Here is a 20,386-nt window from a genome sequence, read left to right on the forward strand (position 1 = left end):
ATCTAGGTCATTACAGAGTATTGAGTATTGAGTTCCCTGTGCTATACAGTACGTGCAAGTTACTCAACCTTGCCGGGCCTCAGTTTCTTCATCTGTAAAAGGGGGATGACTGATTTAATATATCCTGTAAAGTACTTAGAACAGTGCCTGGCACACAGCAAGTGCTATGTAAGCAACAGCTACTAATAAAAACAGTAATGACCACTACCACCATAGTGGGGACAAATCTTTTTAATGCTCAACTATCTCCCTGCTCCCCTTTATTCTAATAAGCAATATCATAAATAGGAAATGAACACTACGACAGAGGTGGTACTGAGTTGAGGTTAAGAATCACGCAGTTTGAATGCTGGTCCTACCACTTACTGGTTGTGTGACCCCAGGCAAGGTACTTAACCTCCCTGAGCCTGGGAAGTGGGGAAACTAACGCTTACCTCCGAGGCATCAGGAGGATCAAGGGAAGTAATACCTGTGCATGCTCAGCACATGCCTGGCACTGTTAGTGTGAGATAAATGGTAACTGCTGTCATGCAGGATTTTCCTTAATGAATTTATCTTTCAAAGGCAGCACGAAGGATTCATGTGATTCTAAGTCACAAGAATGTAAGGTTATCCATTTAGGAAATTCTTCTGTTCAAGAGATCTATTTTCAACAATTTCTAATCACATCAGCAAAGATGCCCAATAACAAGGGAATAGTGCTTACGTGGTTTAGAACAGAGTTAGTTTGATAAGCGGGAAAAGGTCTTTTGCAATTTTCTCAGAAAGAGAGGTCTGGGGGGGTGGTGGGAAACAGGAAAAGAAGAATGAGGGCTTCATGCTGATGCCCTCTTTAGTTTGCTCCGGTCAAGATCACAGTTTCCAAAGGCCAGAAGAGTATCACAGTGACTGGAAGGCCTGCCATCTGCTCCAGAGCGACACAGTTTGCATATGGACAGGTCATACAACCATAAGGCACACCTGTCTGAGACACGCTAGTCTGCACAATATCACCTTCCATCCACAAACTGTCATTTCGCACCCTTCCTCTCAGTCCTCATTCAGGCAACACCGACCTAGTGAGCATTTTCTATGGGCCAAGCAGGGTTCGAGGCCCTGGGGGGCTAAAACAGGAGCACAAAGACCCTGGGCACTTGTGGAGGGGAATTGGGGATGGAGAGACAGGAAATAAGCATGTAAACAAATACACCATTTCACCAAACCATACGTGCCTTGAAGAATGTGAAGAGGGGGATTAGACAGAGAATGACTGGGGGCGAGGGGAGTCTTGGAAGGGTTCTCCAAGAAGGTGCCATCTTGGTTGAGTCCTGCATGACAAGGTGAAACCTGGTGAGACAAGAGAAGGGCCCTCCACACAGAACTTGGGCAGACCTGAGGTCAGCAGGCCCCTCAGGCCAGTGCCTGGTGCCCACGTATGTTCTGGATGGGCTGTGCCATGTACCAGGGATCAGGACCCCCTTCATGTCACATCCAGTTACCCCACATGGAAGAGGCTGACTTGATTGGGTCTATTAAAAGTGAAGGGAAGGAGGGACTTCCCTGGTGGCACAGTGGTTAAGAATCCGCCTGCCAATGCAGGGGACACAGGTTCGAGCCCTGGTCCGGGAAGATCCCACATGCCGCGGAGCAACTAAGCCCGTGTGCCACAACTACTGAGCCTGCGCTCTACAGCCCACGAGCCACAACTACTGAAGCCCATGTGCTCTAGGGCCCGCGTGCTGCAGCTACTGAAACCCATGCACCTAGAGCCTGTACTCCACAACAAGAGAAGCCACCGCGATGAGAAGCCCATGCACTGCAACGAAGAGTAGCCCCCACTCGCCGCAACTAGAGAAAGCCCACGCACAGCAACGAAGACCCAACACAGCCAAAAAAAAGAAAAAAAAAAAAGTGAAGGGAAGGAGATTTAAAAGAGGCTTAAGAAACCTTTGAGACAACTGTAATATATGGGACCTGATTTAGATCCCAAATTGAGCAAACTGTAATTAAAAAGGAAAATAACAAAGAAAGAAGTTAGCTGGGGAAACTGAACTGCTATGAAGGAATACTGTTAAAGTTTTAGGTGTGATGATGGTACTGTGCTATGTTTATGTTATGGACTGAACTGTTTCCTCCCCAAATTCATATGTAGAAGTCCTAAGCCCCAGTACCTCAGAATATGACTGTATTTGGAGACAGGGCTTCTGGAGAGGTAATTAAGTTAAAATGGGGTCATTAGGGTGCGCCCTAACCCAATATAATTGGTGTCCTTATAAGAAAAGGAGATTAGGACACAGACAGAGACACAGACATGGACACACAGAGAGACAGCCATCTATAAACCAAGGAGAGAAGCCTTTGCAAACCTGTCAACAGTTTGAACTTAGACTTCTAGACTCCAGAACTGTGAGAAAATACATTTCTTTAATTTAAGCCACCCAGACTATGGTATTTTGCTTTGGTAGCCCTAGCAAACTAAAACAGTTTACAGAGAGTCCATGTACCTTAGCATCACACACTGAAACAGTTACAGATGAGATGATAGGCTGTCTGGGACTTGCTCCAAAACAATCTTGGAAGGGGGATGCAGGAAAGGCGTGGTTTATAGATGAAACAAGATTGGCCAGAAGCTGAGTGCTTGTTGAGGTTGAGTGATGGGTACAGAGGGGTTTATTCTGAGCTCATTTTACTATTCTCTCTACTTTTCTATACTTTGAACACTTCTATAATAAAAAGGTAAAAGAAAAAAACTGAAGAGGAAACAAAGAATGTGTTAAGACCTACATCTGTGGCTCTCAGCCCGGGGCGGGGGGAACCTTAACACTCCTGGGGGCTGGCCCCCGGCCTTGGTATCTTTCAGAAGTTCCCCAGGGGAATTCTAATGTTGATAACCACTGAACTAGAAGTTCTTTATGGGAGAAATAAAGGAAGACTTGAAGGGAAGTTCCACATTCCTGGATGAGAAAACACTATAACAACGAACTTTTCCAAGTTAATTTATATAATAAAATTCCTATTCAAAAATTGTGATACAGTGTGCTAGAGTTCACCAAAATCTACTTTCCCTCTCTGGGAACAATACACCTCCCCCACCCAACTGAAGTTAGACTTGACCATGCTTTTCCAAGTTAATTTATACAATAAAATTCCTATTAAAAAATTGTGATACAGTGTGCTAGAGTTCACCAAAATCTACTTTCCCTCTCTGGGAACAACACACCTCCCCCACCCGACTGAAGTTAGACTTGACCATGTAATGTGCTTTGGCCAATAAATTGTGACCTCTACGGGTAATGCTCCAGATGGGGGCTGCTCCATGAGCCTGGGTGCTTGAGTGAGGATGGTGATGGGACATAGGACACCCCCGGCCAAGCCAGGATGGATCTGTCATGTGAGGAAGACATAAATCTTTGTTTTTAAACCAGTGAGATTTGAGGGTTGTTTCCACAGCATAATTGAGTCCATCTTGACTGGTACAGAAACTCAACACAGAACTTGACAAAATAATTCTAAAGTTCAACTGAAAAAATAAACACGCAGAGCGACAAAAGCACACGCTGAAGAAGCAATGGGTCAGGGTGAATCCTATCAGATATTAGGCCATATCACAAAGCAACAGTAATTAAAAATGAATGACCTTAGGTGTAGAAATAAAAGTCGACAAATATATTTATACTGAAGTATAAAAGTCCATAAATAGGCAACTAGTCAATACAGGATTTTTCAGTTCTAGCTTGTTAACAGTTGAGCTGCCTCACTTTACCAGTGAAAAGTAACAAACATAGGCTTTGCTCTAATGTATCAGGCCACCTTTGTTGAAGGATTGCTCTTTATTCACCAGTCCAGGGAAACATTTATTAAAAACCCATTCTTTTATTTTTTAAAATTGCAGTATAGTTGATGTATAATATTATATAAATTATAAATGTACAATATAGTGATTCACAATTTTTAAAGGTTTTATACTCCACTTATATTTATAAAATATTTGAAAATCCTCCATGTTGTACAATATATCCTTGTAGTTTTTTTTTTTTTTTTTTTGGTTGTGCTGCACGGCCTGTGGGATCTTAGTTCCCCAACCAGGGACTGAACCCTCATCCCTGGACTCCTGGACCACCAGGGAATTCCCCTTTATAGCTTATTTTATACCTAAGGTATAAAATAAGAGGTTTCTACTTCTTAATCCCCTATATTGCCCCTCCCCCGTTCCCTCTCCCCACTGGTAACCACTAATTTGTTCTCTATGTCTGTGAATCTGCTTCTTTTGTTGTTATATTCACTAGTTTGTTGTATTTTTTAGATTCCACATATAAGTGATATCATACACTACTTGTCTTTCTCTGTCTGACTTATTTCACTTAGCATAATGCCCTCCAAGTCCACCTGTGTTGTTGCAAACGGCAAAATTTCATTCTTTAAAAACCCATTCTTTTAAACTAAAGTCATATCAATAGCACTTAAGGAAGCACTAACGCCTTCTCTAAGCTACCAAAGACGTTTTTGTTTGGATTTCAAGTGCCTTAAGTTCTGGATTTTTGACCTCAGGTCACATTTGTTTGACCTTACTAACCGATGGTTAAACAATGCACCTCAACAGTTAAAAGATGTACTGATAAACAAAAGAACTAAATAGCACAGCTAGAAAAATCATCCATATCTTTAGGTACCTGTCTTTCTGGAAAACTACTAAAATATAATAAACTATAGGAATTTATTTCTAAAATTCTGATGAAACAAACGGTGACAACAACAAAAAAGGAAAGTTAAATTACTATGAAAGATGTGGGTGCTGAGCTCACCCTAGATGGACTCACTTCACCCCACGGATTTTCCTTTCTCAAATTCTGCTCGCCAGCCCAGATGTGCCGCTCTCTTAAAAGGCAGCTGTAGGGCTGTTTACCCCACAGCCTCCATCTCTCTATTTTTGAGCTCCAACCCCTCCTCACCTTGAGGACTCGGTTCAAATGCTTTTTCTGGGAGGACCCTTCCTTCCACGCGTGACTCCTTGCCTACGGAGACAGGCTGGATTCTCCACCCTGCTGCTGCGCGCCCACCAGACGCTCTCAACTGGTGCACTCATCATACTGTATTGTAATTATTATTGCTATTCCCATCTTCCCCTGCAGAACACGTCTTATTTATCTGGGCCACACAGAGCACTGCTAATCTCTCACTAGCATTAATGGATCTTCAAGTATTTGAATAAGTCAAACATTTCATAAGTGGATACTATATGTTAGGCACTCAATTGCCTGCTAAGTCCTTAGTAACCCATATTTAATTGTAAAACTGTAACCCCCACTTTGCAGTTGAAGAACCTGAAACTGAGGTTAAGCAAATTCAAGGTAACACAGCTGGCCAGTGGCAGGGCTGGGGTAGCCTCTCTGTGACCACGTCCCACACTGAGCCGACTCATCTCTGCTCCTTTAGCCACCAGACTCCTCGACTTGTGTGCGAGTGCCCCCCAGTCTAGTCTCCTGTCTCTACAGCTCAGCACTCTGAGGGGCGGGGGCCTGGACTGCACAGGCCTAGCTCCTCTCCTAGGATTCTGGAGGTCGGGGCGGCAAGATTCAGCCTTTTATCTTGGCTCTTCCACTTACGGGCTCTCTCCCTGCCCGAATTACCTAAACTCTCTGTGCTTCAGTCTCTCCATCACAATTTCACTCACCGCCTCAAGGGCTGCTGTGGAGATGGAAGAGATCATATCCATGGGAAACGGCGGTACTGGGCTGGGCACACGTTAAGTGTTCTCGCTGGCGTTTCTTGTCTTGTTGGCACTTCGTGCTGTTAGGTAGCACTCCCGTCCCAGGCCCTGCGGCCAAGCCACACTTCCCCATCCTCTACTTGTGCACCCAAATTTGTATATCCAAGTACAGGACCTTATAATTGTTCTCCATTGTTTTCATTTTTGTTAGATACTGCCTGTTTCTGCCTTTTGATCCAAACCTGCCTCTCACTTACTCACTACTCCCCATGTGCCTGCGTTATGTGTAAATCTGGAGCTTCACCTGTATCTTCAAGCTACTGACCAAACTGCTGAACAGAAGGGAGGCTGTAAAATGGGTGTCTTTAGGTGGGAGTGCACACGGAGGAGCAGTGGGATGGGGAGCCCCCAGCCTGGCACAGAGCAGGTGCCCCCGCTCACGCTTCCTTACCTGCCCTCACGTGCCACCAAGGGTGGAAAAAACTGGAGCAATATTACTGGAGGACAATCTGACAATATGTACAGACGTGCATAAAAAATGCTGACTCTGAAATTCTACTCCTGGAAATGTACTCCCAAGAAGACATTAAAGAGAAGAAAAAATTTCTATGCAAAAATATTTATAGCATCATTATTTAAAATGCTGACAAACTTTAAATAACCTAAATGGCTACAAAGAGGAATGGTTAAATAAACTATAACAGGGTAATCACAGCAATGTGGCTCTTTAAAAAGATGAAATATAATGACTATGCATCTTTATGTTAGTGAATATAAAGTTATTTTAATTAAGTTACCATAGATATACGCACTATGACTGCATCTAAATAAAAACTATGTGCACATAGATAAAAGAATGGGAGGATGAAGAAAGAGAAAATTAGTTATGGTGAGATTACAGATGTTAACTTTCACTTGTTTCCCATGAAAACACCTTATAATTGATGTGGTTATAAACACCACAAATGTTGGTACATATACAGACACATATTTTAAGTGCTTATTATTTATGTGTGTTCAGTTAATCTGAAGGGAGAGTTAAATAAGATTTAAGAACGAGCGGTCCAGAACACTGAGCCTTACCTAGCAAAGGACTTCGATGAAAGGCAAGAAGCATTTGTCTAAATATGAGATCCAATTCCCGTCCTCAAGCAGCCTGAAACCCACTGAGTTGTTAATGTGCCAGATTCCCTTCCCACTAACATCCACATGCCTCATCACAACGCTGGCCTGCCAGTCACAAGAGTCCTGAGGAATGAGCGTCAGGGCATAGTGGTGAAGGGCATTAACTTACCGGCAGGGGGCGCTGTGCAAGACCTTCCCCTGTGAGCTTAGTTTCTGCCTCTGAGATAGGCAGAGATAGGGGTTGTTCCAGTGCCCAGCTGAGAGGCTGATGTGGGGCATGGCTTCTCAAATGCCCAGTACACGTGGGCTACTGTTACAATTGTGCGCCCCACCAGCTCTTGCAGATGGGCACAAATTCTAAACTTAGAAAAGTAAGGCAGAAGCAGAAGTAGCAGCACACTTGGAGTGGGAACAGAAATAAGGGGTTCTCCACTTGGCTGTGCCCCAAGCTTACCGTAGGTGAACATGCGTGGCGAGGTCAGTTCAATGTTGGGCAAGGCGCCCAGGTGGTTCAGCACGGCACACCGATAGCCATTTTTCTGGGCGTAGTCAACGAAGGTGCGGATGTACTGCTTCTCGCTGTGATTGGCAATTCCAGGGCAGATGACCATGGTAACATCATCTATATGGTGGAGGAGAAGATTCCGAGATAGCCAATAAATAGTGACATGATAAATGGTCACAACTACACTTCATTGGCTTAGCCAACAATAGGAGAGAATTTAACATACATCTTGTCACTCATTTCTCTGGAAAAGAATATCTTTCCCTTCTAGCTGGAACTCTCTATATCAGTGCTTCTCAAATTATTTGTGGTGAAGGGTCAGTTTTTAAAAGTTCCAATCCATTATGGACAGATGCTTTTGAAAAATAAAATACAATCAAAATTAATTACTAGAAAAATGAAATGAAAAAATTCAAATCTCAATTTTTTAATTATTAGATTCAACGGGTATAAAATTACTCTGTCAAATTCTTATGCAAGTTTCCAAGCATTACTCTTAATTTCTATATGAAATTCTGTATGAATGAATGAATGAATGAATGAATGGAAAAATAAAAAGCAGTGTTTGCATAGACCTCTTTGATCCAGCAATTTTACTTTCAGGTATTTATCTTACAGATACACTGTACATACACAAAACAATATATCTATAGTAAGATTGTAATAGCAAAAGACTGAATATAACATAAATGTCCAGAAATAGGGGTCTGCTTAAATAAATTTTTGCATATCCAAATGATGAAATATTATGTAGCCCTTAAAAATAATGAGACATCTTTACATACACTGATATGGCAAGCTCTCTAATATGTATTAAGTGGAAAAAGCAAGGTGCAGAAAAGGGTTATGATATGCTACTATTTGTTGGGGGGGAAAAGACATCTATGTTTATAAACGCATCCACTAGCTCTGGAATCATACACAAGAATGCTAACAGTGGGTACCACTGTTAGAGTGGGAGAGAGACTTACACTTTTACTGTATATCCTTTAGTACCTTTAGAATATTCTATCATGAGCATGAACTACCTACTTAAAAATATGAATATGTGTTTTTCTTTAAAAGAAAAGTTGTGTTTGGGTTATTAAATCTAATAAATTTTCCTTCCGAAAGTTAAGATAAAAACAATTTTAAAATTCTTACGCAATATGCATAAAGAACCTTAAAATTTTTTATAAACCTTGACCTTGTAATTCCAATTCTTGGAATCTTGCCTTAAATTTTATGAGTAAGGATGCTTATCAAAGGATTATTTGAGAGCAACAAAATTATAAGCAAGCTAAATGCCCCAAAACAGAACGATTAAATTGTGGTATGACCACATTGGAGACTATTAATCAGTCGTTAGACTTTTGTTATTGAAGATTTTTAGACTTCTAATGATATGGGGAAATATTTATATTATAATTTATAATATAATGTGTAGTAATTTAAATTTTAGAAAAACTTTGCATAGAACTGAAGGTAAATGGAACAAAACGTTAACAGTGGTATGCTGGGTGTGGGATTACAGATGATTATTTTCTTTTTTTTAAATGTTTCTACATTATCTACATTTTCTATGAGTGAGTATTTATTCCTTTTGTTGTCAGGAAGAAATCATTAAAAAGGAAAAAATGCTGCTTTTCTTAGAGGGTTTCTTAGAAGCATTTCTGCCTTCCAGAACCACCTTCATCAATCCTTTCTGGGCACAGGGGTGATAGAAAGACACAGACAATCACAAAAAGAATCAGTTTCGTCCTTTTCAACTTTCCACCTCAGTCCTAGAAGAGCAGGTTAAATTAAATTGCTTAAATTTTGTGCTTTAATAGTAGAAGAAGTCAGAGCATTAGAAGCAAGGGAAAAAATATTTATTTCTCTACCATTTAAAAAAAGTTTAAAAATATGTAAACTTTTTTTAAATGGTAGAGAAATAAATATTTGAAAGATCAGCTACAAGGCTTAGAAACACAATGTGAACTCCTAATCTATTCATTTATTCATTCCTTCTGTGACTGTTTATTCGACTCTGAGGATTCCTACATTCTAGCAGACAGATGATAAACAACTACGTAAATAAGCTCAGAGAGTGGCAGGTACCATGAAGAACTAGAGCAGGAAGGTGTGATGGATTTCCTGGGAAGGAAACACTAGTTAGAGGAGTCAGGGACCATCCCTCTGAGGTGACATCGGGGCTGAGAGCTAAATGACAAAGAGGCAGTTGTGTGAAGGTCTGGGACAAGCATTCCAGACAGAGGGAACATAAGCTAAGTTGTCACTAGCTACTCAGAGGTCCTAAGTGCTTTAAATAACTGAGAGCTATATTACATTTACTGGAATTTACCCCTAAATACTGACTGAGCTTCTGTAAAAAACTAGGTGCCTTTGAATACTACAGAACTCAAAAGACATGTCCTCTTCCAGTAGGAACAGCATTCAAAGGATGCAGCCATCTAACTCCACTTCCTCAGAAGTCCTCATTGTGAAGCTTTTTATGAATGTTTATTGTGCAGTCTGCACAGAGCAATGAGAGTTTTATCACCAGTAGAAACCGTGGTTGTTTCTGAGATATAGGTGTCCCAGACCTCTGGAAACCTAAGCAGAGCGTATATGAGAGCCTTTGTTATCTGCTGTTGTCCAACAAAAAGACCAGCTACACTGCATCTCTAAGCTTCAGTTTCCTCATCAGTAAAGTAGGGATAATAAGGCACTGACTTCTCGGGGTTGTTGTGAGGATTAAATGAGATAATAGCATACATAAAGCACTTAGAATAGTCCAGCTTCTGTTGCTGTCATCAAACCAGAGGCCTGGTCCTGGGCTCCAAGTTCTTATACCAAGCTTTTCTATTTCACAAGAGGACTAAAAAACTGTATTCAACAATGCTTTCTGAAGAGCCCTACAGGGCGCCCGGCAAGCACACGCTGGAGCCAGTCCTTGCCGGTTGCTCCTAAGTGATGCACCTCAGCAGACTTCCTACAGGACCCTGGATGCGATGGTAAGTATCAATGGCTCGAGCATTTATATAGAGGCTCCCTCACGGACTAGCTCCCCTTCCCTGAGTGATGGCCCAATCATATGACCTAAACTAGCTTACCTCCCACACAGTGCTCAGCCAAGGGCTCAAAGAGGTCAAAGGTCGAAGTGGCTCCATCAGACATGGTGATGAACTTCCGGTGCCCATACGGGTGTGGTGACCTCACCCTTCCCATCTTCCCATACAAGGCTGTTTGGATGTGTCCACTTTTCCCCCAGATCAAAGGTGGAATATATCTAAGAAAGAAGGAGAGGAGAGGTCAATTTTCCCACACTCCTTGAATAATGCTCTAAAAAAACTTTGGAGCAAGAGCTTTTCAACCTCCTTTTTTTTTTTCCTGACAAATTCTGTACACTAAGCACAAATATGAGATTTTTTAAACCTTATATCCATGCCATGATTTATCTCCTTTCCCCATTTATGCATCAGATTAGCTTTAGAAATCAACCAGGACATGCTTATATAGACAGGATTTCAAATTTAAGGTGTTAATTAATTCAACACGGGTTATTTCCATAATGTAGAATAGAAAGAAAGCAACTAATACATTTTGAACACATGCTACTTGACAGGGTTAGCCTCATTATCAAATGAGCTAATGTATATAAAATAGCTAGCACGGCACCTATGCACACTAAATGCTCACTTCTTTGCCTTCCCCCAATAAGGCAGGCCACAGCTGCAGGGGTTACCCCATGAACCAAACCTGCTGCCTTGTTAAACTGGGAAGGGCTGCAAAGCCTCCTAAGAGTCTGTTGAGTGCCTTGTGCATGTATGTGTGTGTGTGTATGTGTGTGTGTTGCGGGACGCATTGTATGCTCTGGAGAATGTGCTAGAAGGGCAGAGCAATGTAAATATTTGTTGGATTAACGAAGAATAAAGTCTAGTTAACATAAGCAAGGCATGATACCACCCTAACAACTGTCCTTCGTGAAAACACAGTGACTCTGGTCCTTGGTAGGAAGTGCAAAAATCACAAACTAGTTAATCACTGGGAAAACAAGGTGTTCCAAGTTACAATTAAGAAATGATTATAGTTCACAACCACAGGGCAAGATGATCCCATTTACTGAAACTGCTATTGGTTTCTCTTCTTCAGCTTTGAGCCCAAGCTTGATGCATGAGCAGGATTTGTGTTCTGTATTAAACTAGAGACATATAATATAAAATGGTAATGACATCAATCCTTCGCCTCTGTAGTGTATCACAGTGGTGAACATTTTATTAAGAATTTACCCTAACCTGCTTGCCGATTCGTGCCTATCATTTCTATCAGACCAGATGATCCCAGACCTTCTTCTTAAATTACACCAGATTTACTCTCTGTTTTTGGCAATTCATTAAATCTACACAAATTTAAGAGAAGGGAAGTCATCACCTTAAGCAAGCCAGTTCGCAGATAAGCTTCCTCTCTGGAGGCAGGGAGGAGAAGGAAGAGTATTTTTAAGACCTTAGGACATGAAACCACTTGCCAGCATCAACCACGGGTGCAAATCTCAGTGCAGAGCCCACGGCCTTTAGAAAGCAGGCAAAGGCATTTTTAAGAGATAAGTGGATTATGGCAGTAACAAAAAGCAAGCTTATAAAATAATGTCAATTGGACAGCTGAATACGATACAAGATTTAGATAACCGAATTTATAAAGGGTTTCAGACTACTAAGTTGGACAATAAACTGTGCAAAGGGGGAGGGGAGTGGTCCAAGAAACCAAACTTCCGATTGTTCCTGGAGGAGAAGTTTGGAGAAAATTTTGTTTACAATATAAATTAAAAACAGAAATGTGCTGAGGTTAAAAATGTCAGAAGAATGGGTTAAATTTCATCTACTTAGCCTCTGATCTCATTTAGAATATAATATAATCATAGAAAAGATGACAAAAGCATAAAATTTCCTTTTGGCTAGTCAGATTTCCTGTATAATCATGACACAGGTGATCATCCTGACGCCATGCTCCAGATTCAAGGTCCTGTCACCGCCTCTGAATCTTGGCAATTGCCCCCCAAGTGGCCTCTCAGCCTCTAGTCTTGTTCCCATCGACTCTGGCATCCCCCCACCAGTGGAGGGATAACTAACACACAAACCTGGCCACGGCCCTCCGTTGCTTGAGTCCTAGTAGCTCGGCTTAGGAGGTGCCACCTTGGTGCCTGCTTACCTCTTTTGCCTAAGTTCCAAAAAACCTGAACCACCGTCCACACAAGAGTCACTTCCAATCAGGTTTTTGGGGAGCTCCCTGCCTCTGTGTCCCCTGGCAAAGCACCCTGCACACCCCAGCACCCATGAGGCTTGATTAAAATACACCCTTTTCAAGCACACTCCTCCCTGCCACCTGCAGGGCCTGGGCTCATTCTCCTTTGTGTCTATCCTCAGGGCACTCGAAACACACGGAGCACGTAGGGAGGACTTGAGGATGAACAGAATACAGACCCACTTAGTAAATCTGAAAAGACAAAGATATGCTTAAAAAATCGTATGCATCAGGATGATGTGAACTTGGCTGTGGCATGATTGGTGTTTGGCTGTTGTTCTCTTTCCAGGCTACTCAGCACCATTCTCAGACTGGGTTGGGATGAAATTCTCAAGCTGTTCCTGTGTGTGTGTATGCGTGCGTGCACGGTGTGTGAACAAGTGACTGCCTGGGACTTTCTCAGTTCAGTATAAGGTCAGTTGTGCACAGTGGAAGTTTTACTGTCTATAATTTTATGACAATACCACCTACTGATAAAACACTGTTTTTAATTAACATCACGGTAACCCAACACCAGGGCTTACAAAATTGAGTTTTTGCATAGCATTTACTGTGGTGGAGCTTTATTGTGTTTTTGTTTGTTTGTTTGTTTGTCTTCATAACCGATCCACAGATCATAGGAAAAACATTAAGAAAGTAAAAACCAGAATAGGTGCCTAGTCACGTGGTTCAGTTCAGGGAATAAATCTGGACCAAAACAACAGAATATTTTGAAATTTATATAAATATGGAAATATTTAATTTTTAAAATTTATTTATTTTTGGCTGCCTTGGGTCTTCGTTGCTGTGTGTGGGCTTTCTCTAGTTGCGGCGAGTGTGGCCTGCTCTTCGTTGCGGTGCACGGGCTTCTCACTGCGGTGGCATCTCTTGTTGCGGAGCACGGGCTTTAGGCGTGCAGGCTTCAGTAGTTGTAGCACGTGGGCTCAGTAGTTGTGGCTCACGGGCTCTAGAGCGCAGGCTCAGTAGTTGTGGCGCACAGGCTTAGTTGCTCCTCAGCATGTGGGATCTTCCCGGACCAGGGCTCGAACCTGTGTCCCCTGCATTGGCAGGCGGATTCTTAACCACTGTGCCACCAGGGAAGTCCCTGGAAACATTTAAGAGATGTTGCTGAAATGGTACATGGAGGAATATGTTTTACTCTAACTACCTATGGGGTAGTTTGTCTGAAAATATAGCCCCCAAATAATTCCACCTAGTCCTGCCCCCACAAGCCATTCTTCCCATCAGGAGCTAGATTCCTCCCCCCACCCCCTGTGAATCTAGGCTGGCCTGTGACTTGTCTGGTCTGGTAGGACGTGGTGGGAGGCCTGCTGTGCAGATCTGGGCCTGGCCCTTCAGAAGCCTAGCAGCTTCTGCTTATATAATACCTCCTCGGAAGTCTGGTGCTATGCTATAAAGAAGCCAGGCCTTGACTACCCAGTGATGAGGGAAATACGGAGGGGGGCTAGAGGATGAGAAATAAAACCAAGAACTGTGTGCATTTTAAATTTTATAGTACCACCGAACTGCCTCCCAAAAGAGAGGGACCAATTTACATTCCTACCAGTTGTGTATGAAAGTACCTGTCTTCCTCACCCTCATCAATAATTGGTGTTTTGGCTACATTGATAGGCAAAAAATGGGTATTACATTTCAATTTGTGTTTCTTAAGGTTGATCCAATATACGGCAAAAAAAAATTTCTTACTTGAATTTGCATTTCCTTGATTCATGTGTTTATTAGCAATTTGTACTTCTTTTCTGTGAATTGTCTGTTCATATCCTTTTTCCATTTTTCTATTATAGTTTTCTTTTTCCTTTTTTATTTTTATCACTCCTACATTAAGTCATTATATATTATATTTTGCAAGGGTTTTCTCCAGTCTATTGTATATTTTAATTTTATTTTTCATCTTATATAGCTTTTTATATTTTGTGGTTAAATTTGTTAATTTTTTCTGTTAAAACCTTTGTGTTTTGCATTTTCCTTTAAAAGGAGCTATTCCAACACCCAATTATAAATATACTCACCAATATTTCCTTCTATTATTTCTATAGTTTTAAAAAATGTATTACCCTGAAGTCCACTTATTTTTGAAAATGATGCGAAGTAAAGATCTAATTCATTTTTTCCTGACAGTTAGCTAATTGTCCTTACACCATAAATGGCCCATCCTTTCCCTACTGATTTCAACGGTCATTTTAAATATATACCAAGTTCTCAATTAAATATTTGGATTTGTTTCTGCATTTTCTATTCTGGTTCATCTATTTCTTTGTCTATTCTTGTTGCCAACATGGTACCACTTTAATTAATATAGCTTTATGGAATATTTTGAGAGTTGATAGTGCAGGCCTACTTCACTCTACTTTTTCAAAATTTTCTTGGCAGACTTTTGGCATTTTAGTTTCCAGATTAACTATAGGATTAGCTTGTTCTATGAAAAATTAGGGGTTTTTAAATTGGAAACACACCAAACATATACTACTTTGGGAAGAATTGACATCTTTACAGTTTCGACTTGTCCCATTCAAAAACATGGTGTGAGGGCCTTCCCTGGTGGTCCAGTGGTTAAGACTCCACGCTTCCAATGTAGGGTTCGATCCCTGGTTGGGGAACTAAGATCCCACATGCCACGCAGCACGGCCAAAAGATAAAAAAACAAACATGGTGTATCTCTCCATTATTCAGGTATTTATGTCCTATAGTAAAACTTTATGGCTTGCTTCACGTTTCAATACTCATTTTTTACTACACTAATTTGCATGCATTTCTACATTTAAAAAAGCTATTCTTAGAGTTAGCATCTGGGCATGTTTTACTAACTCCCAGAAAGCAGAAGTGATGTCTTCTACTTCTTTACTTATCTAGATGGTATTTTGTCCAATGTCATGCTGTGGTCAGTGGTTAATGAATCCTGCTACTAAGAAAGAACCTAGAAGATCACAACAAAATCTAGAGGCCAGCATGTCTTTTTCTTCTGAACCTACTTATAATCAACATCTGGCTATGCTAACGGAATTGCCCAAAGGGAAAGACCACAAGGGAAAATCTGGACCTCCCTCCCTCCCACATCCCTCCAGACATGCACACATACACACACACACACACACACACACACACACACACACACACATACATACATGCTGCCTTTCAGCAGATGGAGTTCACATGAGCAAGGACAGATGGTTGCTGGGCTGTTTATAAGACAGTTGAAAAAAAAGCCGACTAATGTTCATGTTCGCCCTAAATCTGTGGGTGACCAATTCTTCCTTATGGGACTTGGGTCCCTTGGTTGTAGATCAAACCACTTTATAGCTATGGGACCCAGACTTAGCCATTATTCCCTTTGATCCTCTCCAGTACCTCTCTACCAAATCGGCCCAAGGCCTGGCACACAGTAGGTGTTTAGGATATGTTGTCTGAGGTTGAGCCCCCCGCCGACTCCCGGCAAGTCCTTCCCAGTGAACCAAATGCCCGTCAGCCACTATTCCTTGGCATTTTAAATTTGTATCAAACAGGCTGCTTTGGTTAAAGCAACAAAACCCAACTCCGAATAACTTAACTCCTCTTATACTACAGGGATGCTGGGGTGCTCAGCAAATGGACAAGAGTCTGGAGAGCCAGGCTTGAAGAGCACAGGATCCAGGAAGGAAACCAGGGGGCTGCTCTAGCGATGTGCTCTTTACACAGTCAGCAGCATCACTGCCCCCCACCCGCCTGGAAAGAGTCAATATCCCAGGAGTGAGGTGTCTAGAAGCAGGGAATTTCAGAGTGGGTGGGCAGGGCACCTTGATTTACTACCTGCATGCAATGGGAGAGAGGAACTTCCCCAAAAGGAAATTTGTGTGCCCCTGGAGAGGAAGAATGGATGCTGGGCAGCAGAAAAGTGACAAATGTCCCCTACAAGGTTTTTAGCTTGGACATGTCTTTGGTTCAAGAGGCTTTTTCAGTGCCCCTGACACTCCACGGCCCCCATCAAATCACAGTATTCCCTCTTGTTCTTCCAAAGTCTCCTCTTTCTTTCTGTCCCTGTTCCCCGAAACCTGGTCCCAACTCTTAGTATTTCACATCGTTCTCAAATGTATCTATTGATACTTTAAAGCCTCTTCAGAAAAGCTTCACCTATAACACAACATAGACCAGAAATAGGCAACCTACTTGCTCAAGGGTTTTTGGTTTTTTTTTTCTCACACACCCATCTTTCTAAAAGCTAATTTCACCAAAAAAAAAAAAAAAAAAAAAAAGAGTTTGTGTTATTTTCTTTAAAGGAGACATCTAGGAAAGTAGAGTTTTTATGACTCCTGGTCGATGATCTTTACTGGTCTCAGAGTAAAACAGTACATTTTACGCAGCCCATCATTTTGCCCCCACTATCTTTTTGAGTTAAAATTCACATAACATGGAATTAACCGTCTTAAAGTATACAATTCAGTGGCATTTAGTACATTAACAACATTGTGCAATCATCACCTTTACCTAGTTTCGGAACATTTCATCACTCCACAAGGAAACCCTATATGTGTTAAGCAATCACTCCCCATTCTCCCCTTCCCCCAGCCCCAGGCAACCATTCGTCTGCTTTCTGTCTCTATGGATTTACATATTCAGGATATTTCACGTAAATGGAATCATACAAGGTGTGACTTTTTGTCTTGTGATTTTTCACCTACATTACGTTTTCAAGGTTAATTCATGTTGTAGCCTGTGTCAGTACTTCATTCCTTTTTATTTCATTTCATGGATATACCACATTTTGTTTACCCATTCATTTGTTGATGGACACTTGGATTGCTTCCACCTTGTGGCTATTATGAAGAGTGCTGATATGAACGCTTGTGTACCAGTTTTTGATTGAATACCTGTTTCTAATTCTTTTGGGTATATACCAAGGAGTAGTATTTCTGGGTCATCTGGTAATTCCATGCTGAACTTTTTGAGGAACCTCCAAACAGTTTTCCATAGCAGCTGAAACATTTTACATTCCCACCAACAACGTACAAGGGTTCCAATTTCTCCACATCCTTGCCAACACCTGTTATTTTCCATTAGAAAAGTTATTACTGCCGTCCTAGTGGGTATGAAGCGGCATCTCTTGTGGTTTGATTTGCATTTCCCTAATAATTAATGACATTGAACAGCCCTACCATTTTGACTCTAGGCTATTTTCTTCCACTCTATCTCTACTTCTATCTCTGTCTGTGATATTGATCACAATTTAAAGATGAACCAGTTGATAAATAAATGTATACTGGACTTCCCTGGTGGCACAGTGGTTAAGAATCCACCTGCCAATGCAGGGGACACGGGTTCGAGCCCTGGTCGAGGAAGATCCCACATGCTGCGGAGCAGCTAAACCCGTCCGCCACTACTGAGCCTGCGTGCCACAGCTACCGAAGCCCGCGCGCCTAGAGCCCAAGCTCCACAACAAGAGAAGCCACCACAATGAGAAGCTCGTGCACCACAACGAAGAGTAGTCCCTGCTCGCCGCAACTAGAGAAAGCCCACGCGCAGCAACGAAGACCCAAGGCAGCTATAAATAAATTAATTTAAAAAAGTAAATAAATAAAATAAAATAAATGTATACTATTAGCCTCCTGTTCACTTCACAACGGCTACTACTGGTAGAAAGAATCAAATCAGAATAAAATTGGTAACAGTTAAAACGGCATGTGGTATAATCTAGTATTGCCTAAATTTTTACAAAAGAATCCAGTTTTCATAAAAGCATTTAGACTTGCAAAATTTAACCTAGAGAATTGGTCTTGATGAAAAGGAGAGCCATAAGAGAACTTTCTACGATCAGTAACATACAATATGAACAAAAACTGATTCCAAGCTTTGTAGCAAAAGTTAAATGGAAAATAAACCTGATGAAGATAAAATTTAACTGTATTATATTAAAAAAATCAACACGGAATCAAATTGGCTCAGTGGAATTTGTTCCTGAAAATAGTCTAAAACTCTTTAATGTTAGCACAACTCTAATGAAGATACTTGTATTTAAAATGTCCTTGGGTTCAACCTCTCCTGAGCCTTCTCCCAATGGGAGTGCAGGTGGTTAGAATTCAACTAGAGGTCCTCCTTCCCAATCCAGACAAAAGACTCGGGACCAACAAAGGAGATGATATGAACTGAAAAGGAACCATGTGGAAGAGAAGATCCCAAATGCAGGGTCCACTCAGGGGCTGTGGAGATCTGTGGGAGTCATCTGAGAAGTCTTGCTTCTCCTCCTTCACAAGGAAGTAATAGGGCTCATGATTTCACAGAGAAAAAGGAAACAGGAGGGAAGGGTTACCATGCTCTAATTATCTACAAGAATGAGTTGAGATACATGTGAAGACAAAGGCCGCTGGAACCTTACTAGAGCAAAGGAATATCACCTGGACTGAAACCTAGGGCCTCTCCCTCCATGACTTTGGGCACATTAAGGATGTTCCCCAAGCCCTTTACCAAAGGAAGTCAGGAGCATCTGAGGTACTAGTCATGGCTCCATCACCATGATTTATTTACCTCCTTCTTTGAACACAGAACATTTTATTTAATAATAGCACTTCACAATTTTTCAAAGTCCTTTCTGTATAGGATTTCATTTGCTTTTTAAAAAAATTTTTTATTTTTATTTTTTAAATTAATTAAATTTTTAAATTAAAGTATAGTTGATTTACAATGTTGTGTTAGTTTCTGGTGTACAGCAAAGTGATTCAGTTATATACATATATACATACTCTTTTTCAGATTCGTTTCCATTATGGTTTATTATAGGATATTGAAGACAGTTCCCTGTGCTATACAGTAGGACCTTGTTGCTTTCATTTGCCTTTGATAACAAGTTTGTGAAATGGGCAGCTGTTGTCAACCATGGGGACCCTGCGGCCTAGAGACTGAAAGGCTTGGCCATGGTCACTTGTCACTCTGCTAATCAAGGGCAGAGTTAGGACTTCAACTGAGGCCTTGACCACTGTGTCCAGTGCTTGTTTGGATGATAAAATAGGCGTGATGAAGAAAATAGATGCTTTCATTCCAGAGACTCCTATGACTCTATTAGTCATCCTTTAAAAATATTAGTTATCTAGAACCAGTGTAAATGAGGCTTAACGTATCTTAAATAGTCAACGGCCAGCCTCTAGCTTTAAAAATACGTCAAATTAGCATACGTGTATTCCAGAGTTGTCCGTTTTTAAGGCCATGGCCGACCAGGGGCTTCTCAGCAACATGGGGAGCCCTGGGAGGTTACTCCTGATACAAATCTGCTTATTGAGTTGGGAGCTGGCAACACACAGGAGAAAGGACAAACACTCAGACCACAACCTGGGCCTCCAGCAAGCACAACAGTCACAACAAAGGGGTCATTCAGGAGTGACCCCTTCTCCTGTTTTAACCTTGCTCTCTCCTCCTCAGGGTCATTCTGTTAGTGCAGTGGTGTCACGTCTCACCCGTAGCCTGATCCTCAAGTTAAAAGGTCAAGCTATCAACCATAGTCAAATCACACCCCTGAATACCCTTCAGGAAGGAACACACTGTCCGTAAGCGGAGCCCAGGTACCTCTTGTCCAGTGCCGGGCAGATGGCTGGGACTGCATTAACACAGATGGCACTGGTGGCCTGAGGTTAGGGCTGTGTTGTGAAATATAAAACCCCCAAATCTTTGACTTCCCTGGTGGCACAGTGGTTAAGAATCTGCCTGACAATGCTGGGGACAAGGGTTCGATCCCTGGTCCAGGAAGATCCCACATGCCGCGGAGCAACTAAGCCTGTGCACCACAACTACTGAGCCTGCGCTCTAGAGCCCGAGAGCCACAACTACTGAGCCCGTGTACCACAACTACTGAA

The 20,386-nt window shown here is 41.7% G+C and overlaps 1 protein-coding gene across 1 annotated transcript in view; it reads right to left on the reverse strand.

Annotated features, from left to right (window-relative positions):
• ABHD2 (abhydrolase domain containing 2, acylglycerol lipase) overlaps positions 1-20,386 on the reverse strand; it is a 104,983-nt gene that overhangs the window by 33,355 nt on the left and 51,242 nt on the right. Inside the window, exons 4-5 of the mRNA XM_061179956.1 lie at positions 10,391-10,566; positions 7,266-7,433 (exon numbers count right to left, since the gene is read on the reverse strand). Coding sequence (XP_061035939.1) covers positions 7,266-7,433; positions 10,391-10,566 — 344 coding nt within the window. The remainder of the gene's footprint in view (positions 1-7,265; positions 7,434-10,390; positions 10,567-20,386) is intronic.

Source organism: Eubalaena glacialis, chromosome 2 (genome assembly GCF_028564815.1).
Source record: "Eubalaena glacialis isolate mEubGla1 chromosome 2, mEubGla1.1.hap2.+ XY, whole genome shotgun sequence".
NCBI classification, from domain to species: domain Eukaryota; kingdom Metazoa; phylum Chordata; class Mammalia; order Artiodactyla; family Balaenidae; genus Eubalaena; species Eubalaena glacialis.